At 48.3% G+C, this 27,900-nt stretch overlaps 1 protein-coding gene across 1 annotated transcript; it reads right to left on the bottom strand.

Annotated features, from left to right (window-relative positions):
- Nucleotides 1-940: 940 nt before the first annotated feature.
- On the bottom strand, nucleotides 941-27,584 carry UFD1 (ubiquitin recognition factor in ER associated degradation 1). Its single transcript, XM_059409062.1, has 12 exons — nucleotides 27,448-27,584; nucleotides 23,709-23,841; nucleotides 23,308-23,340; nucleotides 20,301-20,422; nucleotides 16,995-17,125; nucleotides 14,567-14,639; nucleotides 9,764-9,832; nucleotides 8,863-8,928; nucleotides 8,575-8,622; nucleotides 7,738-7,826; nucleotides 6,552-6,633; nucleotides 941-1,941 (listed from the first exon to the last, which is right to left on the bottom strand). Exons 1-12 carry the CDS (start codon nucleotides 27,448-27,450, stop codon nucleotides 1,867-1,869), a joined length of 924 nt encoding a protein of 307 aa, XP_059265045.1. The 5' UTR covers nucleotides 27,451-27,584; the 3' UTR covers nucleotides 941-1,866.
- Nucleotides 27,585-27,900: the final 316 nt, after the last annotated feature.

A 27,900-nucleotide genomic window follows, 5' to 3' on the forward strand; every position in this document is an offset into this window, starting at 1 on the left:
GCCCTGCAGTACCTACACAGGGGTTCTCCAACTTCCACAGACTTAATCCAAAGCAGGGGACAACGAAGCTGCTGGGCCCACCCCAGTATCCAGACTGGGTCAAGACTGCCTGAGGGTGGACCAGAAAGCTGCAATTTAACCAGGGGTCCTGCAAGTTGGCTCACAGACCAAGCCTGAAGACAGAAGGCTGCAGGCCAGGGTGCAGCAGTAATGACCAGGATTTTTGCTCTGGGTGACCCCTCCCCTCTGTTACCAGAAATTCACCAACAGGATCCACCCCTGGCCCAGGCAGGAAAGTGTGGCTCAAGCAAAGGACCAGGAGTGTTTTCATTGCTTACACAGAAGATGTTGCTTAGGGAAGACAAAAACCCAAGGCCAATCAGCGTCTTACCGTAAAATTATGCATCAAATGACACATTAGCCAATGTGATCCTGCAAATGGCTGCCTACCCACCAGGGGCGCTTCCACCTCGCTAGTGAAACACAGACCCATTAAGGGGAGGGTCAGGGAAGTCACAGCAGTGCTTCATGCCTGTTGAAACCTTGTCCATGTCAGTGGTGACCCTTTGAGCCATAGCCCAGCCCTCATCTTCATGACAATCACCTACGCTCTTGATCTGATGACATGTGGGTGGACCCTGGGCCACCATCCTGAAGGGAACTCCTCTCTTGAGTGTTGAGGGAGTTCTATCCAGAGACAGACCCCTCTACCTTCAAGCAGGAGTCCTCCTACAAAAGGAGACCCTGTTCGGGCTGACGATCCCCAACACAGGGGTCAGAGAGCCTCATCTCTCCATACATTCTCCAGAAGACTCCCAGAGGAGCTCTTTTCTAATGACAGGATGGAACAAGGGACACCTGCAAGCAAGTCTTCCTCCACCTCCTGGTTGGTGGCCCAACCAATCCATGTTGATACCTAATTAAACATTTAGAGGCAATCCAGGTTTAATCATTGCCTGTTTTTATTTGAAATTCTTGATGTAAAACTCTTTTCAAGGAACAAAAGAGATTAAATTAGAGTAACATGTCAAAAGAGCTCACATTATAGAAAGTGATCCGAGACCAAATTAATGCTAATAAAAAAGGTAGGCCAGCAGAACCTTGGATAATTTAATACATTAAAACCGGGAGTAGGGGGTAGGGAAGGAGAAAGAGGACTGTATCTTTAGCACTTATTTATCCTAATATTCATATTTGTGCTACATCATGAAGCTGTTTTACCTTAGAACAGATTCATTAAGGAGCTAATTATTTCCATATGAAATCAAATTACAAGATGAAATGTATTCAGATCAGGAATCCGCCTTCTGAAGAATGGTTCTTTGAGGGTGGGGAGAATTATCAAGATGTAAAATAAAAATAGAAACACCCTTCCTCATACAATTGCAGCCAGAGTAATGGGATAACCACTATTTATAGAGCCTGTATCTATTTAAGCCACTTTTTTTCTAGGCCAAAGGCAATGCTCTAAGCTATCGACCTGGAAAAACAAGGAATAAGTGAAAAAAAGAGAAACAACACCTCAAGTTAGAGCAGTTCAATCCCCTCCATTGACTTGCATCAGGAATTAGGGAACTCTGCTTTGGCTAAGGCAGTGGGAGCAACCCCTCAAGGGCTGAAAGCAAGAAGGGGCAAGGAGGAGGCTGCCTGCCAGACCTCAGAGTGAGATTTCTCCTTCCCCAAATCATCCACCGAGTCTGACTGTTCCACTTCCAGGTCACACGCAGTAATTCTTAGGTAACTCTAAACAAAACCTAAAGTGACAGAGCATCTTCTGCAACAGTCTCATCCCCATCAGAGCCAGTAACTAAAAGCCATTATGTTGCAATTGATTATTTTATTTTCCAGTCAGCCAAGAGTCCCAACTTATGGCTTTCTTCCCTTTTTACGCAACGACTGTCCTTCTCCAGAGAAAGCGACGAATCTGCCTCCAGCTTCATCCTGAGTGTGAAGATAAAATACTATTTTCAGAAACTCCTTGGAGGCTTAGAATAAACACTTGATTTTGTTGACTCATGTGCCAGCCACCCGTGTCCCTTACTTCCCTGTTATTCATAATACTTTGAATAATGGCTTTGAAATAGAAATCATAATCTACTCAATTAAGAAACGAAACCAGAGAATTATAACTATGCCTCAACCACATCCTTTATTCTCAGGTTGAATGTACATCCTTCTGCAGAAGCACCGCTATTTTCAAGATGTAAAAAATGCAAAACACACCCCCAAAAGAAAAATCATCGATAACTCCACCACTCAAAAATATTTCCGGCCACTTTACTATATATGCTTATGTAAATTATTCCCATACTTCCCCAGGCTCAAGTTGATGAATTTCTTTTCTAGTACACTCTAAAGGCTACAGAGAATTCCATCATCCAGGAGAGGAAGGCTTTCATCATTGGATATTACTTCCAGATTGGGGTATTTTAAATTGCTGTGGTGAGTGCTGCTGCCCCTCGGAACCATTTGTTACTTAAACTGTAACCCCCGGAGGATTTTACTAGTTGCCAAGCGCATTTAGATATGGCCTTAAGAAAAACATATACTGGCAACAGGTCTTTGAGGAGAAGGACGATATACCACCGTGAAGCTGGGCAGCTGGGGATGCCCGGCTCGCTCAGGGCGGAAGGCCACCCCTTCACAGAAGCCGGGTAGCCGGGAATGCCCGGCCCACCCAGGGCAGAACGCCGCCTACTTCAGGAAAGCTGAGCACCCGGGAATGCCCCATCAGCTCAAGGTGGAACGAAAACCACCTGCTTCCTTTTTCCGTTATCGCTCCTTTCTCTTCCCAGAAGCGCCCGTTGTTAGAGGAGTCCTTTGAATGTGCTTGGTTAACTATAAACTTTATCCTCCTCCTTGCTTGCCTGCAAGACTTGACAAACGTTTGACCTTCATCGATCCTTCTGTTGGCTGTCGTTTTCTATCCAATAAAAGTGAGACAGTGGAGTTGCTCCTGGTAGCAGTCCTTTTCGACTGTTGTCCCCTGCTCCCAATCTCTTGCAGCTGACCTGTTTGTGCCTAATTCTTCTCCTGTTGCCGACTGGAAGCGGCAGTGAGCAGCTTCATGTGTTTGCACACAACTCTGATTTTTTTCTTGGAAGTGTTATTCTACCATAAAAGGCCTGCACAATTAAATTTTTTCTTTCCTTTTTTTTGGGGGGGGGGTGTTGCACGTATTTTTAAGGCTCTCAATAATACGGTCACTAACAGGCCCTCAGAAACATTCTATTAAGCTATTTTCCCACCAACAGCAACAGGGCCTGGTTTTTTGCAACTGAGAATAGCAGGTACCTTTAAGGAGCTTATACTGTTAGTCAGTGAGAGGCATTCTCCATGGAAGGAGAGGATTTTGTACTACCTGATACACAGCCCTGCACCTGCCCTGTCCCACCCCCACACAGGAGTGCATCGCTGGCAGGGCCTGCACACGGTTTTATGTGGTGGCGACCATGTACATCTGAGTCATAGCTGTGCCATTCATTCTTCCTTTCCTGCAGAGCCTTCTGTTTGTCCCGCTGTCCCTGTGTCTGATTTCTCTCTTCTGCATACATTTCCTCACAGCAGGCATCCTGCTGGTTATGTCTGTTTGGTAAACTGTTTTTTTTTTTTTTTTTTAAGATTTTATCTATTTATTTGACAGAGAGAGAGATCACAAATAGGCAGAGAGAGAAGCAGGCTCCCTGCTGAGCAGAGAGCCCAATGCGGGACTCGATCCCAGGCCCCTGGGATCATGACCTGAGCCGAAGGCAGAGGCTTAACCCACTGAGCCACCCAGGCGCCCCGGTTATGTCTGTTTGAAGGTGTATCTCTGTGGCCATCCTCTTGGTGCTGCAAACAGCTTCACGGCTCCCTGTTTCCTGGATCTAGGTCTTTCTTATTTCTACTTTATGCCCTCATTTTAGTAGGGTACATCCTCCAAACACTTCCTGAGAAAGGGTGCTTCAGGAATATCCTTTTGTGAGATCCTACATGGCTGAAGATTGCTTTTTCTCCTCTCACTTTACCTGACAGGTTGACTGGTGTTACCATGCTAGGGCTGCCGTAACAGAATACCACAGACTGGGCGGCTGAGACAAGAGACATTTAGTTTTTCATAGTTCTGGAGAATGGAAGCCTAAGATCAAGGTGCTGACAGGGCTGGTTTCTTCTGAGGCCTTGCTCTTTGGCTTGCAGATGGCTGCCTTCTTGTGATGTTCTTGCATGGTCTTTCCGTTGCACATCCAACTTTCTTTTTATAGGAAGAGTCAGACTGCGTTAGGGGCCACTCTACTGGCCTCATTTTAACTTAATTGCCTCTGTAAAGGCCTTATCTCCAAATACAGATCACATACTGAGGTGCTGGGGGTCAGAGCTTCAACAAAAGATTTGGGGGAACACAATCCAGCCTGTAAGAGCTGGGTACAGAATGTTTTGGAAAAGTTTCCTCTCAGAATTTTGGAGAAGCTACTCCATTATCTCCTAGCTTCCTGTATCCTGCACTAAAATGATGCTGTTCTTAATCAGTGGTATAACCTCTTTCCTCCTTCTGGAAGCTTTAGATCTTTGCCTTGATAGGGGGCTATTTTCATTCATGGGCTGGACACTCAGAAGGTCCTCCTGGCTGCAAACTAATGCCCTTGCATTGGGAAAAATTATTTTCCTAATGGTTCCTGACCCTTTGGTTTCTCTAATCTCTTTTCAGAACTCTTCAAAAAGTAAAAACTTTCCCGGGGCGCCTGGGTGGCTCATGGGTTAAAACCTTTGCCTTCAGCTCAGGTCATGATCCCAGGGTCCTGGGATCGAGCCCCGCATCGGGCTCTCTGCCTACGTGTGATCTCTGTCAGTCTAATAAATAAATAAAAAATCTTTAAAATTTAAAAAAAAAATGTTGTGCTTAAAAAAAGAAAGTAAAAACTTTCTGACTGCAGTCTCCACACTGGGGAAGTTGGCTGGGACATTCCTCGGGGGTTGCCAGACTATCCAGAGAAAACTCCTCCAACTGCAATGAGCAACCCTGGTAGCCAGCATGGGAGGCAAGCAAGGGAAGGACACCGAGGGCAACAACAATTCAGAATGCAAACTGTCACTCATTCTTTTAATTCTGTCCTGCTATCCACTGTGTTGATGGCCCCTATCTAGGGACCTACCATAATGCCTCTTCCGGAAGATAAGCCTCCAGCCTTCTCCTGGGGTCAGGCAGGTACAGCCCCACGGTGGGGAGGAGTGCTGCGGTTCTAAGTTCTTTGTGACACACATTCCATCTTTAGCCCCCCATTTCCAGAGGTACCTTTCAGGCTCTACTATCTAAACCAATCGGCCTTTTGGCTTTCTCCACAGGCAGCTCAGGATGCAGCTTCCATGGCTTGTGGTCTGTTATCTCTTTGTCTTTTTGTTCTGGGGCTTTCAAGTTTTGTAGCAGTTGCCTCCTCTTCTCATCAATGTCTTTATTACCTTATTACCTTGTGTCACAGCTTTAGTGGGGGTTCAGGATGGGGTAGATCTAAGTGTGTGCCTTCAATCCCATCATCAGCCGTCCATTCCTTCTGGACTGGACTTCTGGATTAAACAGCTCCAGCTATGCCTGCCAGCCTTGGTCTCCCTTCCCCTCATCTCCCACAGTCAGGTCACAAGTCAGCCTGCAGGAAGCCCCTGCTGAGACCTCTAGGCCTGAGGTAGCAAGCCCCAGCCTGTGGCTGGCAAAGGCCTGGAAAGGCACTCAAGGAGGAATCAGAGGCTGAGGTCTCATTGAGGATCACACTTGCTCCCCTGAGCCTGGACGTTCCCCAATCACCCCCAGGTAGAGGGAAAGAGTTCAGTGGTCAAGAGGCTGGTGAAGGCCCAGCAGGCAGGAGCTAGCCAGTAACTGGTCCTGTTTAGCCGCCCATCCTGAATAGTCTCACAGAACATCTGCCCTCTAGCCTACCCTAGATGCCCAAGAGACTGAGCCTTTGAGAAGAGGAACCAGGAGAGTGGTGGATCTAAAGTGTTGGTGTTCTAGAAATACATAGCACAATGGCCATGGCTGCTGGGTAGTGTGGGGCATCTGCAGTAGGGTGTGTTGGGTTTTCTGAGCTGGTTTCCAACACTCAGAAGAAGTGCCCACAAGTTGGGAACATACCCTTTGCCAACACCTGCCCCAATCTGCAGCCTTCCCTTCCTGTAACAGGGAATTTCTGGGCCAGGGGAGGCCAAGTCTGGAGGGTGGTGGCACAGAAGCAGCCATGTAGTGGTCAGGAGCTTGTCTCTGTGGCCTGGGTGCCCTCACCTCCACATACCATGGTGCTGGGGATTAAACAGTTAAGTACAAAGCACCAGCATGGGGCCTGGCACTTGGGTCAGAACTCTGTGAGCTGGTATGACACTGGTCAGCACTACCAGGTGTCACCAGAGCTATGGCCTATGCACACCCCTAACACAGCCTTAACAGGACAATCAGGGTACCAGGGAGAGGGGAGCCCAAGGCACGGGGCGGGGGGGGGGCGGATATGACAGGCCTCATTCAGAATGGGAAGAACTCTCCAGTCATCGCTAACAAACCAAACTGCTCATTACCAGTGAAATAAACTTACCTCTTCAACCTTTTTGACCAGTGGACGTGAATTTCTGATGAAAGTGATCTTACCCAGTTTAAATTCATAATTGGGAATTCCTCTGTGAAGGAGAAGAAGAAAAAAAAATGGAAAAATGTTAGTTGTGGGAGAAAAGAATTGAAGTTCGTTCCTGACCATCGAGAGAAAATCAAGCAGAAAGAGGCAAGTGTCATCCCGGCGACTCACTCTGGGCTATAGCACTGTACCCATTCTGGGCTTGGCCAGCCCTCTGGTGCTTCCTAGCCTCCTTTCTGAAGTAACCAGAAGGCAACTGGGGCAGAGGCCTGTGGACCTGATGCATGGCCTGCTGTGGAGGCTTGGTGGGCCTTTACCATCTCTGTTCTCTAGTCTCACAGACCCTGCAAGGGCTATATTCTCATTAAACTCTTTATGCTCTCTTAAGAGACTGGGTAAAAACCCACACTTCCAGGGGAGCCTCACTGGCTCAGTGAGTCAGGCATCTGCCTTCAGCTCAGGTCACGATCCCAAAGTCCTGGGATCGAGCCCCATGTTGTGCTTTCTGTTCAGCGGGGAGCCTGCTTCTCCCTCTCCACCTAGCTTGTGTTCTCTCTCTCTCAAAATAAACAAATAAATAATAAAAAAACAAAACAACACACAAAAAAAACCACACACCCAGCATTCTCCTTCTGCTCTAATACACGAGGTAGACAGGTGACATATGTCATCCCCACCACCTCCATGACAACCGCCAGAGCAGGAAACCTGCTCTGAGAGTCCCTGAGCCAAATGACAAAAAACACATTAAGGCAGCTCCGGCCTCCTGTTCGAGGGAAGTTGACATAATGGGACTTGATCAATTATTGGAAGTCACAAAACAGGAAAATAGAGAGATGACTAAACAGGAACCAGAAAGACCTGAAACAGCAGGGCAAGCTGATCAGGAACCACTTGGAGGTGGGCGGAGGTTGGACCACAGTGGGAGAGGCTTGGTGGATGAGGCAGGGCACCAATCTCCTCCCCACTGAAACCCCTTGGGGAAACACAGGCTCAGGTGGTCCTCCGGCCCACTGAGGAGGGCAGGCAGGGGCCAGTCGTCCATACCACCAGCCTCCTTGGTCCAGGCTTTGTCTCCGGAGCTTGAATTAGGCAGCCCCAGCCCAGGAACGTGGCACAGAGTCTCCCTAGAGGATGACAAAAAACCCACCTTTTGATGTCTCCAGGCTTGACTGGGGAGGGGCTGGGTTCTACACCTTTCTTCTTCCCATCCAGTCTATTCCCGGAGCCAGAGAAGGCCTAGATGAGGGAGCAGGAGAGTGCGAAAGAGCTGATGAGCACACACACATCCTGTGGCCAGAGACTGCTGCCAGGATGTATGGGGGAGGTGCTGCCCAGAACCCTTAGGGACTGAAGCCCTCACTCCCCAGCTGCTGGAGTACGGTAGGCCAAGAACTTTCCAACAGCCGCTCAGGGGATTGCTGAGATGAAAGGAGCCTACTGCTCAAACACAGCCTCCCTACACAGGCAGCCAGTAGCTAAGGACAGGTTGAAGGTTCTGGCCCTAGCCTCTGCAGGACCACCGAGTTCGGTGCCCTAAGGGTGGGCTAAGGCCTCTGTTGCAACAGCTCCGCTCCGCTTTCCAGGCCTGACTCCTCTGCCGCCTCCCAATACCCTGGTGCCAGAGCCCTGGTTATCTCCACCTGCTTCCCAGGGAGGCTGGCTGGCCACAGTGCTGGGAGGTCAGCTGCAACTTCCCTTCAAAGAGTCATGTTCTCAGAGATAAAGCAGAATGTGGTCCCCTCTGGTGAATATAAGAGAAGGGTGTCCTATTTTAACTTTTTGGTAGGTTAGAAATCTTCAAAAAGAAGAAAAATTGGGGCCTGCCTTATAGAATTGTTTGGAGGATTCCAGGACAAAGTGGATGTGAAGGACCATGTCACCGAGAAAGCACCAGATACGTGCGTGCACAAAAACCGCATCCCTGCAGAGGAACCCAGATGGCACGGTGGAAGCACAGAAAGTGAAGCTGTGGCCTGGTACTCACACGGAAGCCCAGCTCTCCGGCATAGCCGCTGTGGTCAGCTTCGCCCTCCTGATGGGGACAGAAAGACGGGTGATGAGCCTCTCACTGCTACTGCTATCCCTGCACCCCCAACAGCTGGGACATGCTGTCCTCTGGGAGCAGGGCACATGGCCGTGTCAGCATCAGCAGAGGCCAATCACGACGTGTCTGTTGCCACAACATGCGCGGGATGCCCTCCCACAGAAGCCCCATCACTGAAGTGGGCAAACAGTGCCAGGGCTGCGGGGGGACGCCGGACAAATGACTTACAGTAGACTCCTCATGCTGGACTTGTCTTTCTGGCTCCTTATAGCCCAGTGGGGCATCGAAGTCCACCTGTGGTCCCAAAGGGAAGAGTACAATTTTGAGATATGGGGGCACTGAGGCTTCCTTAGCATTTGTGTTTTCACTTGAGACAACCATAGGTTCACATGTGGTAGCAATGCGACAGAAAGCTGCCCCTGTATACTTTGCCCAGATTTCCCCAATGGTAACATTTTATAAAATCACAGAGGATCGCTGCCTGAATGGCAATAGTGGCACTGTCCTGCCCTCCCATTCAGATTTCCCACTTAAGTTCTCACAGTTTTATCACAAGTATAGGTCAGTGTCTCCAATGCCACAGTTGAGACACTGGATCGTTCCGACCTCAAAGGGACCCCTCAAGTTGTCCCATTATAACCACACCTGCCTCTCTCTTGGCCTGCTCCTGATGCCTGGCAACCACCACTATGTCTTCCATTTCTAAAGTCCTGCTGATTTCAAGAACGTAGCTGACAAGTGGAACCAGAGAGAATATAACCTCTTGAGATTGTCTTGTCCCCTCCTGCTCGGCAGCATTCCCTGGAGACCCATTAGCCTACTGTGGGTACCAGTAGCTGCTTCCTACACAGAAGCTGAATAAGCTTCCTTGGCTTTCCAAAATATCCACGCTATGGCATGTCTGCAGTGCCACCTTGGGGTGTGGCCACCTCAGAAGTAGCTACAGCTTTGCCACCTCTCTTGGCTGCAGGTAGGTTGCCAGGTGCGCAGCCTCCTCTCAGTGTTCTGGTATCACCTTCTTCTGCCTCTGTCACACACACAGTCCCAGGGGCTGCATGACACCCTGGTGGGGCACTGACTGCCCATCTTCCCCTGGCCCAAGCATACTGCAGGCAGCAGAGGTACTCACGTTCATATCACACTCAATGATAGACACGGCCTTGTCAGGCTTCGTCTCCATCACCCGCAGCTCATAGATCTGTGGGCAAAACACAAAAATCAGGTGTGTGGTTTCATAGGCTGTCCCCACTCATGTTACTGCGGCTCCCTGCCTAGCTCCTGTGGACATGCTGTTCACCTCCCTGACACCCTCCCCCAGCCGCCACCTCTTGCTGTGACGAGGGGGCTGGCTGCCTGCTTGGATGCCTTCCCATCACTCAAAAGAGGCTGTTCCCTATAAGTGGTTCAAATCAGGCAGGGTAGTTATGCATCAGATTGCAAAAGGCACAACCTTTATCCCAGAAAGTTCACGTCTAGGAATTTATTCTGAGTAAGTAATTAGCTAAACATCCCAAGAGAAAATTCTGAGACAGCTCTCTCCATTATGACTAATGAGAGTGCATGCTCAAAATACCTACCGATAAATCAGTTAAATGAGTGTTATTTGTTCATATATAAAGAAATTAAGTCACCAGTGGAATACTATGCAGCCAACAGGAAAAGAAGTTTAAAGACCAGTCACACTGCTGTGTGTCTGAGTCGATCTCAAGTATGTAACAAACATAAAAAAGCCCTGAAGGGCAAGAGTTGAAAGTGGCAGAATCTGCTTTTTCCTGCATTGTTTTTGGTTTTTTAGCTAGGGTATGCCTTGCTTTTCTAAAGAACAGTCTGGAGAGTCCCAGCATTAAAAAAAACCCTAAACATTAATGAAGTGAGAGGGCTTTGTGTCCCCAGCCTGTTTTCTAAAATTTCCTCACGAGGCCCCTGGGTGGTTCAGCCAGTTAAGCATCTGCCTTTGGCTCAGGTCATGATCCTAGGGTCCAGTGACTGAGTCCCAGGTCCGGCTCCTTGCTCGGAGGGGAGACTGCTTCTCCCTCTGCCCCTCCCTTACTGCTTGTGCGTGCTTGATCTCTCTCTGAATAAATAAAACCTTTTTAAAAAATAAAGTGTCCTCATTATTTATTGAAGATAAGCAGCAAGGCATATGTGCCACTGTGTGGATATAACCCGGTTTCTCCACTCAATACCTGGGCTAGGTCCACCGGTTTGGCCATCCTGTCTACACTACCACCAATACTGCCAAGATATCCGTCAACGCTGGGACCACAGGTTCTCATTTTGTTACAGTCGTGCTTTCAAACTGAAGGTCACAGCTGATTAGTGGGCCATAAAACCAACTGTGTCATAACCAGAGCTGGGAAAGAAAAATCTTGCAAGGAGCACAACAGAAACACTAGACTACGTTGCACGCAGTAAAGAGAAATTCTTGTGACTTTTTTTAGTTTTTTGTGTGGTCATGCTGCCTCTAAAACAGTCATTTTATTATTTATTTATTTATTTATTTATTTATTTTTAAAGATTTTATTTATTTATTTGACAGAGAGAGAGATCATATGTAGGCAGAGAGGCAGGCAGAGAGAGGAGGAAGCAGGCTCCCTGCCAAGCAGAGAGCCCAATGCGGGGGCTCGATCTAAGGACTCTCTAGGATCATAACCTGAGCTGAAGGCAGAGGCTTTAACCCACTGAACCACCCAGGCGCCCTAAAACAGTCACTTGAAAATGTTTTTAAACCTTCAACATGTACAGAGAGTTTCTAGGTATTTTTATTGATTGAATATTCTCTTGGAGTGCAAATAGAGAACACTTTCATTCATCTTTTCCAGTATTTGGGATGTCCTTGTTTCAGGTTCACATGTTAAATATTATTTCTGCTTTATGTGGGATGTTTACCAAATTTACTTCATATTTGCTAGTTTATTTGTTTGCCATTCCTTCTGGCACACTGGTCTTTCCTTCTAGGATACTGCTTACTCCTGAAGCTCATGCTTTTCAAGTTCCACAGGTAAATAAACTCTCTTGGATTTTATTAATCTGGAATTATTTTGATATTGCTTTCATTCTTTAAAGATGAAGATGACTGGTGACAGTTCCTTTCCGTCCTCCTTTGGAGATACAGTCGATCCTTGAACAATGGGTTTGAACTGCACTGGTCCACTTAACTCGGGGAGTTTTCACAGTCCAGTGCCTTAAACCTATTTTCTCTCACTTGTGACACTTAGTAACATTTTCTTTTCTCTGCTTTACTCTACTACAACAGCCCAGTTTAAGACACACAACCCTACACTACGTGTGTTAATTTGCTGTTCCTGTTTATGGTAAGGCTCCCGGTCTACAGTAGGCTATTAGTAGTGAAGTTTTGGGGAGTGTGAAGTTATACACAGATTTTTCACTGTGCGGGGCTGGGTGGCCTAACCCCATATTCTGCAAGGGTCAACTGTTTTCTGTTATTTTAGGCTATAATAGCTACCATTCTTTTTAAGTACCTTCTCTCTGCCTACCTCTCCATATCCTATTCGGTGTCTGCAACTCACCCTATGGGATATACACTATACAACCTGTAAATGTGGGGTGAAGGCCAGCTCTAAAGCAATTTCCCTTACTGCCTCTTCACAACAGCGACACTCTTCCGTCCTCTCCTGCTGGCATTTTCACTGAGTACGTGTGACTTTCTCAGGATCCCCAGTACCCTAGTTTCCCCTGCGCTCATGGCTTTGACTCTCTGTGTAGAATTCTAAGGCCCTTCATGAATTCTCTATCAGCTGTTATTTAACTCTTTGACTGTTTTTTCAAATGTGCCTAGTTATTTTTGGTAGTCTTTTGCTGATTGCTAAATTTTATGATTCCATTTACAAAAATTTCTTTGAACATTTTATACGTAATTACTTGATGTTTGCATCTGAAAATGCCAATACTGGGTCGCCTGAGTGGCTCAGTTGGTTAAGCGTCTGCCTTTGGCTCAGGTCATGATCTCAGGGTCCTGGGATCGCGCCCCGTGTCTGGCTCCCTGCTCAGTGGGTTCTCCCTTTCCCTCTGCCCTTTCGCCCCCTCCCAGTTCATGATCTCCCTCAGATAAATAAAATCTTCCCAAAAAACTACAAAACCCACAAAAGACAACAAAAACCGAAAATGCCGATACTGATTTCGCTAAGGGTCTGTCTGCTTTTCTTGTCTCTGCTTGGGAATCTGGTGGTTTTATTATGAACTCCTGTTTGCTTGCTCCATCTACAGTAATCCTGAGGGTTTAACTAGTATCTGGGTTCCTTCTCCTGGGATGAGGACAACATCCATCTCTGGATCTGTTTAAGCCCCTTAAAGGCCTTACTTTAATGTGAAAGCTTCCAGTTCTGATAGCTCACTGACACACTGGCATGGCCATCTGCACACAGGACAACACTGAGAGAGATTCTTAAAAACCTCCTATGTTCTAAGCAAGACCAAGAAGACAGTCACAATCTAGACTTTATCCTAAAGTAAACTGGGTTTTATCAGAAAGGCCCTTCCCTACTTCCAAAAGTAGAGGTCCAAACAAGCATTTCATTTCTATGCCACTCACCTTCCCTCTTTGTGCAAAAATTTCAGTATTCTCCTTTATCATCAATTCGGATTATAATTAGCATTACTACCTTCATACTAAGAATGTTTACATTAAAGCGGCCCATAATTAATTATGAAAGCTTCAAGTATTCAGTTAAGGTAGAGAGCACCTAAATTGTTCCCCACTAGCTAAAGGGAACAAGATTATTTTTTAGTTTACGAGAAAACATCAAAGTGTAATTCAAAACCCACAAAACTGAAAAATAAGGATTTTCAGCAACGGATGCCTCAAACAGAAGGAAACTGAGAACACTCTGGATCCCTACATTGACATGAAGGGAGCAAGCAGCTGACCACGGGCACCTGTTCTCAGTTGTGAGAGCCTGAGTCCATGACGGGACGGGAGAGTGTGTTAAGGGGCAGGGAGCTGGCCTTGGGCAAAGCCGAGCAGGGGCTGTGCTCTCTCTCCAGCACCAGGAGGTCTGCTCTGGCAGCAACTCCACGAGGGTCACCATCCACTGTCACAGCGGGTGAGGGTGTCCACATGGCTGTGCTCCATGCCTGTGGCAAGATGGGAAAGGGGCAGGCTTGCCAACTATGACAGCTCTCCTCCACCTGTTGCCACAGATAATGGGGAAGTGGATAGCGTCTTGAATTTTGTGTCACTTATACAGGATACAAATGAGAAACGGGAGGACGAGAGACAGCATTTTACTTTATGGCGACATTGTCTAGATCTAGAGAGCTAGGAAGCACTGAATCACAGACGAACATATATGGTATTCAGACCCAAAAGATTCATGTGCCAGGGGAGCTTCCAAGGGAAAACCAGAGCTGAAGAAAACAAGAGGAAGAGGACATGTGGTCCCATGAGAAGGAGAGGTGACCTCAGGCGACACTGTCCGTAGACAGAGCCAGGCTCTGCTTTTCCTGTGCCCCACAGGACTTGGGGCACGTTGTAGGGCCAGCTCCTCAAATCACAAGGATGAGGACCCAGGCTGCTTTGTTTCTGTGTCCCCAGACCAGCAAAGGGATTAGCTCAGATTATGGGTGCAGTGAAGAGCTTCCTAACAGAGACACAATCAACACTGTTGGCATCATGGGACGCAGACATATAACTAATAACGTGAAGCTCAGGCACCTGAAAACGCAATACATCAATTCTCAATCAAATCAATCAAATAGAGCTGATGAATGAATTACTACAGGACTCTAAACATGAACTCATGGGGACTTAAACAAACAAAGAGCAGGCAACCATCATGATAAAAGCCAGGCATACTCTGCTTAAAAAGAACCCCCATTCAAACCCCAGAATGGACACTGTTGGTCCTCACCGGCTGTGACCTCTGCTGACCGGGACTCCAGGCCCTGCTGGCCCCATGGTGGAGACACTCACCTTCTCATTGTAGTTGATGGCAATTACGTCCCCCGTGGTCAGACAGGCAAAGTTTCTCAAGGCGTTCTCTAATCTGTAGACACACACTGTCAAGGTAACATGGCAACACGGGTACCTCAAATCTGAAACAAGTTCCGTGAGAGGTTTAGATAATCACTGTCATTAATTTCTACCACACCGACAGTGGGATATGACTCAGCAATAATTATGGAAGGGTAAGCTCCTAGCACGGATGAATCTCGCAAATGCCACTGAGGGAAAGAACCTGCCACAAAGCGTTCCCTCGAGAAAGGCAGCTCTCTGAGGGCCAGGAGGCAGTGGGAAGTTCCCAGGGCTGGAGGTCGGGTGAGGATGGGCGGGGAAGGGCACAGAGGCCCTCTTGGAAAGATGGAAACGTTCCAGATATACAAGTGTTCCCATTCATCAATCCATCAAACTGTGCATTTTACTCTATGTAAACTATACCTGAACAAGTTGATCTTAAAAGAAAAAGAGTGTATGATAAACAGGCCCCCTCAAAAATCAAAAATGTTCTCTGACACTTTTGTTGTTTCTATCTTTTGGGTGGTAACCCAACTTTAGGGGTATGTTTAAAGAGGAAAACTAAAAAAATAATAAAAATTAGGAAGGAAAAAGTAACCTATAAACTTTTTTCTAATAATAATTAATAAAAATGTCTTAGAAACTGAATAGTCCAAATGCCCAGGCGAGGGAGTAATGCCTATTCACACAGAATATTTTTACCACGTCATCCTCATCAATTCGGAGGATTATTTTAAACAGAATGGTCACACATACACTGTGGCTCCAGAACCCAGCATTGGGACATGGGACAGCATGTAAGGCTCTCAGAGTCTCACAGAGGGTACAAGATTCAGCCTGACTAGAATCCCTACTCTTCCTCTCACCCTGTTTCTTACTCAGACAGCCTTCCAAGATGAGAACAGCTTTGTGTAAAGGGTATTCTGTGCATACTGTCTTTGTCCCCTTGCATAAAATGCCACGCTGTTGGGGTGCCCTGCCCTAACTCCCCTGGTAAGGCGAGAGGCACTGAGCTGTCACAGCCAGCCCTCCGGGCCTCTAGGGGCAGAGCTGTCCTCTGCCTCACAGCTCTGTGTGCCCTCGGCCTCTGGGCTGAGTCTGGCTTTTACTATGAGTGTCTTTATCCTGTCAGCCAGCCTAGGGAGCACCACACTTCCTCTCAGCTGACAATGCGGACACTTTTTCCCTACGGGCTAAAAAAGTTAACCATGAGGCTCTAGAAAGAGCCTCTGAAAACATGGCTCTAGAAAGAGCCTCTGAAAACCATGTGGTAAGTCTATATCAAAACACACATGAAAACCAGAGAAAAACCATAAGGGGCTGCAGTCACAGAGGCAGACACTTCTGGGCCCTGCCAGGCAGGTGAGTACATCCAAGGTGGAACTCTGAGGGACCCGGGCAAGCAGATCTTGCCACAGGATGTCATCCTGCCTATAAGTCCGGAAGCATTCAACAGTGACTGCCAGTGAGCACAGCTCCCCAGACCCCCACCATGTCCAGGTCCCTGTCATAGGGGACTTGACAGGCTTGTCACAGACACAGTCAGCAGAAGACAACACAGTGCACCCACATCCAGGACATGGCCAGCAGCAGGCTCGCTCCTGGGTTTGGGGTGGTGATGGGGATGTGCAACCTGGGGGAGACGGTGGAAAGAGACTTTTTTTAAAAAACTGTCTACCTATCTGTATTGTTAAATTGTGGTTTTTTTCCCAAGCCTTTTAAAAACAGGCAACGGAGTGACCGCTCTGTAACATGATGTGAATAAGCCAAGGTGGGGCCTCTAAGCCAGAGGTCTAGACCATAGAGGACTCACAGCATGCTCCTTGCCCACACCTGTTACTCCTTTCATTAGCAACATACATATCTGGCTTACATTCAGAGACTATACCAAAAACCACTAAAACCTATAATCTTTTCTTTCTTCTTGCTGACAGAAAATGTACTCTGTCAATGCTCCCCACCGGGTTGGAGTGCAAAGTGCTAACCCTGGGTAAAAGGTAAGGCTGAGAAGTGCTCATGGCTGAGGTGGGGCACCGGGGGCCCACTGGGGTAGGGTCTGGAGGGAGAACAGCCAGTCTCCTTCTACCAGAGCACAGTGAGCTTTGTGCCAGGTACCCTAGTCCACCTGGAGGAAGGGCTCCATTTTGCCCTCAAAGAAGTGTCTGGAAGAGGCCTGCCTGTAGAGCTCCTGGCACAACTGTCCAGGGCAAGGCCAGGGTGGACATGCTAGCCAAATACCCTTCTTCTCAAACCACAACTTCAATCACAAATGAATTTGTGGTCCTCAAAGCCGGCACATGGTCATCAAAAAGCTCGCTGTTTATATATAGACTGCTGACACACCCCTCCTTTGTCCAGAAGAACCCTTCTTATCGCAAAAGGATACACTGCTTTGGGGTTGGTGATGTCCAGGAAGTCAGGGCTCTGAGGCTGGAATTTGGAGTACGTGGCCACTTGAAGGTTGACACTCTCCACCTGAACCAAGCCCCCTTCTTCCAACAGCAAATTCTGCATCATCTGAAGGAAGAAGAAAGCTACATGAGGCTCTTGGAAATGGCCAGCATCAGCGCCATCTAACCACACATACAGCAGGCCCAAGTCCGACATTCAGACGGCCTCATTCTTGGGTTGCTGGAAGAGGAGTCTGAGATGAGGACTTGAGGACAGGTAATTTAACCGTAATCTGACATTAGGAAAGAGGACAAAGCAAGCCAGGACACAAGTCAAGGACATGAAAGGAAGGTCTTGGGGTGCTACCAGGAGGCTGCCGCTGGCAGTGTGGGTGTCTCTGCCAGCCTTTGAAAAAAGATGGTCCACTGGAAGGGTCACCTAGAAGGGACAGCTACCAGTGTTAGGTCTCTTACAAGCAAAGTGTTTCCCCATGGAAGCTCACCGCCCCTACTCCTTGAGCTATCCCAGACCCAGCTTACAAGGCCTTGGGGTAAACAGCTGCAATGGAGGCAGGACAGTGATGACATCCAGTGGGCTCACCTCACATGGAATGGCCCCCGAGCTAGGGCACAAGGTAGTGACGAGTCCTCAGAGGCATCTGCTACAGGGGGTCATATAAAACTGACAAGTCAACCCACACCTCTATGTAATTGTCCTGTGTGGTGGATTCTGGCTGAGAAACAAGGTGGAGAGAGAAGAACATAGGCCTGTGAGTACCTGGTGGGCAGGAAATCAAGACACCACAACCAGGCTGACACTTGGGGGGGTCAATGAGGGTAGGCCAGAAATGAGAAACCCTGCATGTCTTGGAATGCTTTTTTTGCTTTTCTTATCTTAGAGGGTTTTTTTCCCCCAAGATTTATTTGAGAGAGAGAGAGAGAGATCGCGTTTGCACATATGAGTTTGAGCAGGGGTAAGGGCAAGGGGAAAGGGAGAGAGAATCTCAAGCAGGCTGTGTGTGAGCACAGAGCCTGACGTGGGGCTCAATCCTACAACCCTGAGATCATGACCTGAGCTGAAACCAAGAGTTGACCTCTTAACCGACTAAGTCACCCAGGCACCCCTTAGAGTTTCTTACAGAGAACTTCAAACATATAAAAGCAGAAAATGGGGATGGTGTCTCGCTTGCTCAGTCAGTAGGGCATGAGACTCTCGATCCACGGGTTGTAAGTTCGAGCCCCAAAGTGGGTTGTAGATTAAAAATAAATAAATAAAAGAAAATGCAGAACTGCATGTGCCAGCATCTACACACCCACCCCTGGCTTCAACAGTGATCAGGTCAGTTGACCTTGGTTCCTCAGTCACTGCCCCACTTCCCAGCCCCATCCCACACTGGGCTGCCCTGGAGCTGGTCCTGGGCATCATACCCCTCAAGAACACTTAACCCAGACGGCACTGTCAAACAGCACTGCTGACCACAGAGGCTCCACAGAGGTAGTTAGAGGAGAAGACTCTAAAGGTCCAAGGACAAGATGTACATAAGAGGAAGGAAGGCCAGGGCCAAGGTGGGCAGAGGTCATGAGCAAAGCTGGAGAATGAGTAGGGCCCCGCAGATGAGCCTGCTGAGGTTTCCACAAACTCTCGTTGGAAGGGTGCTCACCAGGCTGGAGAGGCAACAGACCTGGTAACTGGGACATTTGGTGACCTTGGAGAGGGACGTTTTCCTGGGAAGTGCTATAAGGACTGGCAGTCAGTCTGTTGCAGCCCAAGCTCACAGGGAAATCTGCCACTGAAGACAGAGGTTAACCAATGGCTGGAGGAAGGACACAGCCATTGGCAGCTTAAGGAGGAAAGGCAGGAGCCTGGGTGCCCTGCTGGTGTTTGAATCAGCAGGCTCAGACAGGACTTTTGGGGGGGGGAAGTAGTTGATGGAAGACCCCGACAGCAGGGAGGAGGCTTGCTCCAGGGCTGGCCTGCTCCTTGTGTGCACAAGCCGCTGGAAGGCACTGGTCACCATGGGGCACAGGCAGTATGACAGGCACCTTGCAGTAGGCATCCATCCACACGCTCCCTGTGTCCTGGGCAGGATCTTGGTCTAGGCCAATAGATGAGGGCTCAGGTGCTAGAAGAAAGTCTGTTCCAGGCTGACTTGCCCTCAAGAAACCTGGGAGCTCCAGGTGGGATGGAGGCCACCAAGCAGCTAACAGAAGGCCCCTGTTCACATACCCACTGAAGGTGGAAAGATCCTCAGGCTAGCTCTGATCCCAGCAGTAGCTGGGAAACCCCAGGCCAACCACCCATGCTGGCCAAGAGCTGGAAGACCAGCCCAGATAGAAGCAGGTCCACATTATCTAAAGAAGCCTCCCAGGGGATACAAAATTCCTCAACAAAAGTGATCCGACCAGTTTTCTGATCCAAAACGGTCTGAGAACCTGGACAAGGGGCCACCCAAATGCTATATCTGTATGGTTTTCCCTGGGTTACTGTCTCCTCTTTTACCTCTTCATAAGAGTCACAAAGGGGCTCTGAGGATCGAGAATGACCTGGGGAAGTTGTCAGTGCCCAACACTTCAGCCACCTACAGCACTCTATCTGATGAGTAGGACAAGGCCTCATGCCCATGAGGAGCACCTGTAAACCCACAGAACAATAAGGCAAGGTTTTAAGTGGCAAGTGCTGGGAGAGCAAGTGAACAGGGAAGCAAGTTGAGTCTGGGCTTTGAGGCATGAGTAAGAGCTCCTTGGGGGACTGAGGCTAGGAAAACAACATAGGAGAGGTAAGGCAGCAAGTGAGATGTGAGCGTAGGGTTCCTGGTAGGGAGGGGGCTGGCCAGGCCTGGCACTCAGGAAGAACCCAGGCTCAAGAGAAAGTCTAAAGGCAAAAAAGAGAGGCTTTGTTTCTATGGCAAGGAACTGATGTGCTCTGGAAGGACTCAGTTACAGACAGCATGGAAGCACACGAGCGTGTACATACCCACACGTGACAGAACTGGGGAGAAATTAGTAGAAGTGGGAGCAGATGTATTAAAACGTAGAACTCGGTACTCAGACCACTTCAAAAACACTCCTGCTCTATTATTTTTACAAAAGCCTTACACAGGAAATGGCAGGTAAAGAGCATGGCTGAGGTTTCTGGGCTATCGGCAGATCAACTGTCAAAGAAAAGACCACCCCTCAGCACACAAAGCCTTGCTCTGCATCCCATCCTTGTAGTCCTGACACACACTGGGGGCTACCCTCCTAAGGGGTCCCAATCCTGAGATAGGCCATAGATTCTCAGAGACCAGCACGGCCCCACTCACCCAGTGCGGGAGGTAGCAGATGCCCTCGTCGGCCACGAACTCCAGCACACCGCAGTGCGTCATGCGGTCGGAGTTCTTGTTGGTCAGTTTGAACAGCATGGGGTAGGTAATGTTGAGTCGGCCTGAAAAGGAGAGAGAGGCTGAGGCACAGCTTCTATGAGGGAGAAGTTCTACTCCCCAAAGGTGCTCCTCTGAAAATCAGCCTCCCTGGATGCCCCTCATGGCTCCACAGGGCCTAGTTGCCCAGAGCAGGCAGACCCACAAGGCGCTCAGGCCCCTGGGTGCCTGCCCACACTCCTCCCATGCACGTCACCTGGCCCAGAGCGCAGGAACGTTTGGTCACCTGGGGAAACAGTACTGGCTTACGCTTGAGGTTTTCAGAAATCCCAACTTTAAAAAGTAATATGGTAACTCGTGTGTTCGTAAATAATTTAATTGCCAATTAATTAATTGTTAATAATTGTCCAACATGTTGGACAAAAACCCCACCTGCAGAGGTTTCTACTTAGAAAGGTGGGTAGGAAAGAAACACATGCAGTGCAGTGGGATGGGTGCAGTGCAGTGGGAAGGGTGGCATGGGGGAGTCAGCACTCCTGCAGTCAGGTCTCCAGGTGAGTCCTGGGCAGACCAGCTGGGGAGGGAAGGCCAGAGAGGAAGCAGCCTGAACAAAGGCATGGAAGAAGGGGAGCCCATGCAGTTTGTGAATGGCTGGCCATCAGGTGAAACTCGGGTGAGTGTGGTCAGGAGGAGAGGGAGGCTGGGCCAGGCACTCGGCTGGGTGGGAGCATTCGTCAAAGTGTGCTCTCAGCAAGGTCATGACACAGTACGTGCCCTTGCTCTAGTGGTCCGGAGACCAGGCTGCACGGACAGCCAGAGGCAGGCAAACCCAAGAGGGCAGGAGGGGGAGGCAGTGTGAAGCAGGACACCCAAAAGAGTCAGGGATCTGGGGATGGGTCTGGCACAGACTGATGCAGTGACAAGTAACAAGTGTTTGCTACATTCCAGACTCTCGCTTACTCTTTCCAGACCAGTGAGGTATGAATGACCGTTACTCCTTTTATCTATGGGGAACTAACATGCCCAGTCAGCAAGAAGCCCAGGAGCAACAGTGCTGGAATCCAACCCAGGCTGCAGGCCCAGGTCTGAGGCTTAACCACCGAAGCTCACTTTAGCCTGTCAGCTTAAGCAGATGTGGCCACAAAAACTCCATTCAGTGGCAGGAGGTATGGCAGACTCCACCTGGGATCTCCCTGAAAATTATGGTGATGCAGATCAAGTAAGAAGCTTGGGCAGGAAGCCAGAGATGGGGGAGAAGAGCCTCCAGAAGTGGCAGCAGTGGGCATGGGTATTCTTGCCCCATCACCAAGGGTGACTTGGAGGCTGGAGTACAGTGGCCAAGGGCCCAGAGGCCAGGGCTTCTGTCCCCAGTGCACCTGTCAGCTGCGGAGTTGTGAAGCAGAACAGTGGTCAGTCAGGGTTGTGAAGCAGATCAGGCTCCAGCCAAGGAGCTAAGATTCTTGTGGTTGGAAGAAACCCCTGTGCTCCTCAGTCTGGTGGTTTTTACACCACATTTTCTGATTTAGAGAAGTGCGTTGGGGCTCCTGAGCCCTCTGCCCATCTCACCTCCTCCAAACTGAGCAGTGACCCTTTTATAAATGAAGACTCTCTGTAAGATTTCGTTTGTACAAAATTTCTTCCATGACTTAAGAGATCCAAACGCTGATCTAAGCCCCCTGTCCCAATCCGAGTCTCTTCTCAGACACCTGTACCAAGGGTCACACCTGGCACTCAGTGCCTGGCTCAGCTCAAATGGAAAGGCAGGCTCTCTGGGGGACCTTGTTTCCATTTCTGTGATGGGGCTATGACCCCCATGGGTCTGTTAACCCCTTGGCTGTGCAGAGGCCAGAATTACAGGCCTCCGCCGGGTGTGGCCACTGCCGCTGCCAGCACTGATTTAGCTCTGCCGGCTAAAGGCGACCTCCAGCCTTGACTGGTGTCACATGGGCTTGGGCTATTTACACACCTCCCACTGGGCACCCTCTTGGGAGGAGGAACTCTTGCCATACAGAAGCTTTGACAGGTGGCTGCTGTGTGTCCCTGTTTAAAGATGAGAATACTGAAGTTCAGAGGCCAAGTCACTAGTCTATAGGCCAGGTGCAAAGCCCAAGCTGGAATGCACCAGACCCACACCCCTTCTCAATGGTGCTGCCCACCCCCCACCACTATACCAGACACTGAGTGTGGACCTGCCCTCTGGTGGCCTCCACCGTCTCCTGCCTCAGATAAGAGAAATTCACACCAAAAAACACCAGTGAATCTCAAAAGGAACTGACTGCGCCCATGGCTGGGGGGCTTGAGGTCTCCATGGGTTGTTCTCACAAGATGAAGGGTTGAGGAAAGAGGAAGTATAGCCGCTCTCACACCCATGGGACTTTCTCACTCCTGCTATGAGAGAAAGGACCGGATGAGAGTGGCAGCAGACAAGAGTTCAGTTTTTTATGTTTTCAATGCAGAGGAGCAGACAGGGCTAGGAATTCGGGCCTGGAGCTGGGGGAGAGATGAGAAGTCTGCTGCACAGCACCCTCCTGGGAGCCCACTGCCTCCTTTAGGAAAAAACCTAGTGAACCCAGCCAGTAGCATCAGGATGATGCCTCAGCAGGGTGGAAAAAAAAGCACTGGTGCTCCAACTTTCCTTTAGTCCTGATGGGATCCGAATAAGGTGTATATGTGGGTTGTGGGGGGAGTGGAGTATTTCACAAGAGTAGAACCCCCTTCACAGGGGAGGGACCTAGAACTGAGTACTTGCTGGCCCTTGGACAGCTGGCCACTGCCTTGCCAGGGCATCTGCAGGCCCAGCTCTCAGGTCCAGCGTGCGCCCTCCACGGACAATTCCCAACCAGAAATGATGAAGGTCGCCTATGTCCGGACATACTGAAGAGCATGTGCCAAGTTTCTGATGTACACACTTAAACAACCTCGATTCCCCAGCCATGGAGAAAATACTTACTGAGTTGATCGAGAGCTGAGGGCGGCATAATTACTGTGGAAAGAATATTTTAAAAACATTAAGAAAATAAAATTAAAAAGGCAGAACAAAAGCCAAAATTTAGTTTCTGTCATATCTTTAAAACATACGATATGATACTTGTGAGGTAGCCAGCATTTCATCATGGTCTTTCATGAAGAATTTTACTCGCTGTAATTCAGCTATTGGGGAACCCAATAGCTATTAGCCATAATTAGGACTCTCCCTCCCACCCTAGGCCCCCTTAGCAAGTCTAGGGCAAGTAAGAGTATTGCTGTAACTAGCTTCTGGTTACACATGCAAAACAAGGGCTACTGAAGACTATAAGCACTGCAGGTTGAGGGCAGGAAAGGTTACTATTCAAAATAAAAACGAGCACATACTCTTCCCTCCTTTCTCCACATCTGACCTGTCATTAGGCCCTGCAAGCATGGACACGGAGAAGCAGCGGTACTGTGTGGAGAAGCGGTTCTGGAAGACCCGGGGAATCGGGTGGTCAAACATGTTGAAGGAGAACTACAAGGAAGGAAAGAGACGTTGGAGTTAGAACAGAACAAAGGTACATTTCTTCATGTCGAAAGCCCAAACAAGTCAGGGCAGTTAATACGACCGAATGTTCTAGAAGAACAAGATGCACCAAAATCCTGATGGAGCACAGCAGTCTGCTGGAAGCACTTACTTCCCTGGAAGATGGGAATCTCAGATCTTTCTACACATTCAGCCCTGCCCAATCTCGTCCCTCCCGTCTCGATCCCACTGCTTTTAGAAGGTTCAATCTTATTAAAATATACAATTGGTCACGTCAGGCCTGTCATTAACCTTTCTTAGTCTCTGGCCCCTCACGCAAGGATCCAGGCCAGACCTCACATGTACCTCAGGGACTCGTTACTATGGTCCACAATCTCCTACACCTGCCACACCTGGTTCCTCCAACTGGAACACTTTCCCTCTTCAACAATTAAAAAAAAAAATCTATTTTTTAAAATTTGAGTGCCCACTATCTGCTAGGCTCTAATCTAATCACTAGCAGAACATCAGTCTAGGCTGTTTGCTCATTGACAAAACAGGTACAACATCCACCCTGTAGGAGCTGGCATTTAAGACAAAGGAAACAAGAGTAAATGCCTGCTGTGTCTGGTGCTGATCAATGCTCTGAGGGCAAGACGGGGTAAGGGACAGAGAGCTCCTGGGAATGCTATTTTTTTTTTTTAATGATTTTATTTATTTCTTTGAGAGAGTGAGGGAGAGAGCAGAGCACTAGCTGGAGGAAGGAAAGAGGGAGGGAGGAGCAGACTTCCCATGGAGCAGGGAGCCCAACATGGGACTCAGACCTGAAGGTGGATGCTTAACTGAATGAGCCACCCAGGTGCCTGGAAATGCTATTTTAAGTGGGTGGTCAGGAAGGGACTTTGCAGAGACTTGAATGCCAGGAGGGAGCCAGGCAAAAACAAACAAAAACAAAAACAAAAACAAAAACAGGAAACAGCATTCCAGACAAGAGGAAGAACAGGCATGAGGTGTTTGCACTCCTTCCCCTGGCTTCCATGACCATCCTTTCCTTGCTCCAGGAACCTTCCCTGCTTTGCCCAGGGTTTGGACTGGTGCCCCTTCAAGGTGCTCTCATGTTGTAACACTGTGGTACACCGTCATGTTAATAAGTAAATTCAAGGCATAGCGCCACCAAAAAGGTACTATCCCAGGTCTTAACATGTAGATTAAGGTGAGGCTTAGAAAACGTGTTATACAGCAATCTGGAGTCTTCTCAAAGTATTGCCATTACCATGATGTCCCTCCTCCCAAACCCCACTAATGTAAAATTACACAACAGGGTACATATCCAAAACAACTGAAAGCAGGCTCTTGAAAAGATATTTATCTCATGTTCAAATATTCATAGCAACACTATTACTAATAGCTAAGAGGTGGAAACAATCCAAGTGCCCATCAACAGACGAAAGGCTAAAAATGAAAAAATGTGGTCTAGGGGCACCTGGACCCTGCCTTTGGCTCAGGTTATGATCTCAGGGTCCTGGGATCGAGTCCTGCATCGAGATCTCTGCTCAGCGGGGAGCCTGCTTCCTCCTCTCTCTCTCTCTCTCTCTCTCTGCCTACTTGTGATCTCTCTCTGTCAAATAAATAAATTCTTAAAAAAAAAAAAAAGTGGTCTACCCACACAGAATGGAATATTATTCAGCCTTTAAAAGGGAGGAAAATCTTATCACATATTACAACATGGATGAAACTTGAGGACATTATGCTCAGTGAAAAAAACCAGTCACAAAAAGACAAATACTATTTGATTTCATTTATATGAGATCCCTAGAGTTGTCAAATTTATAGAGACAAAAAGTAAAATGTTGGTTGCCAGGGAACAGGTGAGGGGAAAATGTGGGAATTGTTGTTTAATGGGTACAGAGTTTCGGTTTTACAGGATTAAAAAATTCTGGACATCCAATATACACAACATGAATATACTTAACATTACAGAATCTATGCTTAAAAATGGTTAAGATGGTAAACTTATGTGTTTTTTACAAGTTTTAAAAAACATCTCATAATGAACAACTATTTCCCTTTTTAAAAAAAATATTTTATTTATTTATTTGAGAGAGATCACAAGTAGTTAGAGAGGCAGGCAGAGAGAGGGGGGGGGGAGCAGGCCCCCTGCTGAGCAGGGATTCCCGATGTGGGGCTCGATCCCAGGACCCTGAGATCATGACCTGAGCTGAAGGCAGAGGCTTTAACCCACTAAGCCACCCAGGCACCCCTGAACAACTATTTCTTGACTGGATTCCAATTACACATTAAATAGAGGGAAAGCCATCTACTGATAAGGTCTATTACTAGCAATTCCAAAATTAGCAAGATGAATCTGTGATCTTCCTGAAATACAAACACGGTATGTTCCTGCTTAGAATTTCAAATGGCTCTTCAATCCCTGGGAGCTTTAGCATAGTAGTTTTCAAGGGTTTATCTCTTCTTTTAAGCACAACTCTGTTCCACAGTCTTGGCCAGAAGGGTAACAAATGTGAAGGCAGACCAGACCAGTGGGGGATTCCCGTAGCCTTTCACTACACCACCCCATCTAAGCCATTTTTTCTCTTTGCTTTCATTCCTTCTTAAATTAGAAAAGACCCACAAAGTATTTAACACCCCTAACAACTTGCCTTCAATCCACCCATGAACCTGACCTTCTGCCTCTCCCTGCTGCTCCCAAACCCAAGTCCTACTTTCCTTTATAATCCCAATAACTAGCATATGGCCTAGACCTCTCAGGTATTCAACGTGTTTAAGTGGATGAACTTGAGAATGGAAGCATGATTCAACAATGACATACTTCGGATAAAACCTAATAACCATTACTTCTTTTTGCTAAAATAAACAAGTGACATTGAGGCAATGCCGTACGATGGCAACAGGACTAATCTTGTGGCCAGACACACTTGGCTTCAAATTTCCACTCCCACTTCCCTGATCTAAACTACTTTTTTAAACCTTGGGTGTTTTCACGGTTAAAATGATGATAATCATCCTTACCTCCAAAGGCACTGTAGGGATTAAATGGGATGAGGAGTAATGAGGGACTGTGGGTGTTAAAAACTGTGTAAAAGAAAGAGCGCCAGCAAAAACTAGCTACTACTGTTATCTTTACTGAATCGCTTAAATAGCCAAAGACGTCATTACAACCGAGGCATGACCCAGAAGTACCGCGCTGGAGGAGAACTGGGGCAAGGGCTGAGTGTTCCCGCCCATGGAAATGGCCCCCAAGCATTCTCCCTGGGGGGGTCCCCCGACTCGGCTCCTCACCCCCAGCAACTTTTCCATTAATTTGGTGTTATGGAAACCTGTTACATGCCTAGCACTTGTGAGACCCATGGGTGGACCCAAACGTAGAAAATTCCTTTTCATCATAAAAGAGTTTAAGCCCAACTGAGAGGAAATTCGAACTGTGCCCGGGACCAACGAAGATGAGCCAAGGCCGTTCGTGGTCAAGGGTCCGGCTCTTGCCCGGCCGGGGTGACTCGGCATCTCCGCGGCCGTCCTGTCAGCCCTGCCGGACTCTGCCTCGGCCCCTGGCTCCAGTCCAGCCCCAGCTCCCAGCCCCCGCCAGGCCGCGCTCACCATGATGGACAACCCTGCCTCGAAGATGCCGCTTCGCCCAGAGAACGTTATGATGAGAGCCCGCCGACCCTCTCTGCTCGCAGCAGCCGCTGCCGCCGCTTCCGCTCGGACGCCCTGGGAGGCTCACCGGAAGTGCCGGACCTGAGACCTGGGGGGAGATGAGGAGGACAGGGGTCGGCTGCAAATGAAAAGAAGCCGGGCAAAGGCGCTAGGGTCTAAAACTTCTCTGGAGTATATACTAAAATACAAATTCCTATTTTTTGTCGCTCTAAGGTAATTTTTATCATTATTTTAAATTACATTTTAATAGTACTCCCCTCTAGACGAATTTATTGAGGTCCGCTCTCCTTGTCGACTACACTACCCAGAATGCACGTAGACTTCCCGGCTTTTGCTGCAGCCATCTAGGATGCTGGCGGAAGTAAGCTACACATCAGCTTTCGAACTAAGCCG

Source organism: Mustela nigripes, chromosome 8, assembly GCF_022355385.1.
Source record: "Mustela nigripes isolate SB6536 chromosome 8, MUSNIG.SB6536, whole genome shotgun sequence".
NCBI lineage: Eukaryota > Metazoa > Chordata > Mammalia > Carnivora > Mustelidae > Mustela > Mustela nigripes.

What these genes read in the sequence shown, in the direction of transcription:
- UFD1 (XM_059409062.1), bottom strand. An exon ending in TCTGCTACCTCCCGCACTGG is followed by an intron (nt 17,126 to 20,300) that starts GTGAGTGGGGCC and finishes TTCTTCCTTCAG; the next exon opens with ATGATGCAGAATTTGCTGTT. An exon ending in CCATCAACTACAATGAGAAG is followed by an intron (nt 9,833 to 14,566) that starts GTGAGTGTCTCC and finishes TTTTGCCCACAG; the next exon opens with ATCTATGAGCTGCGGGTGAT.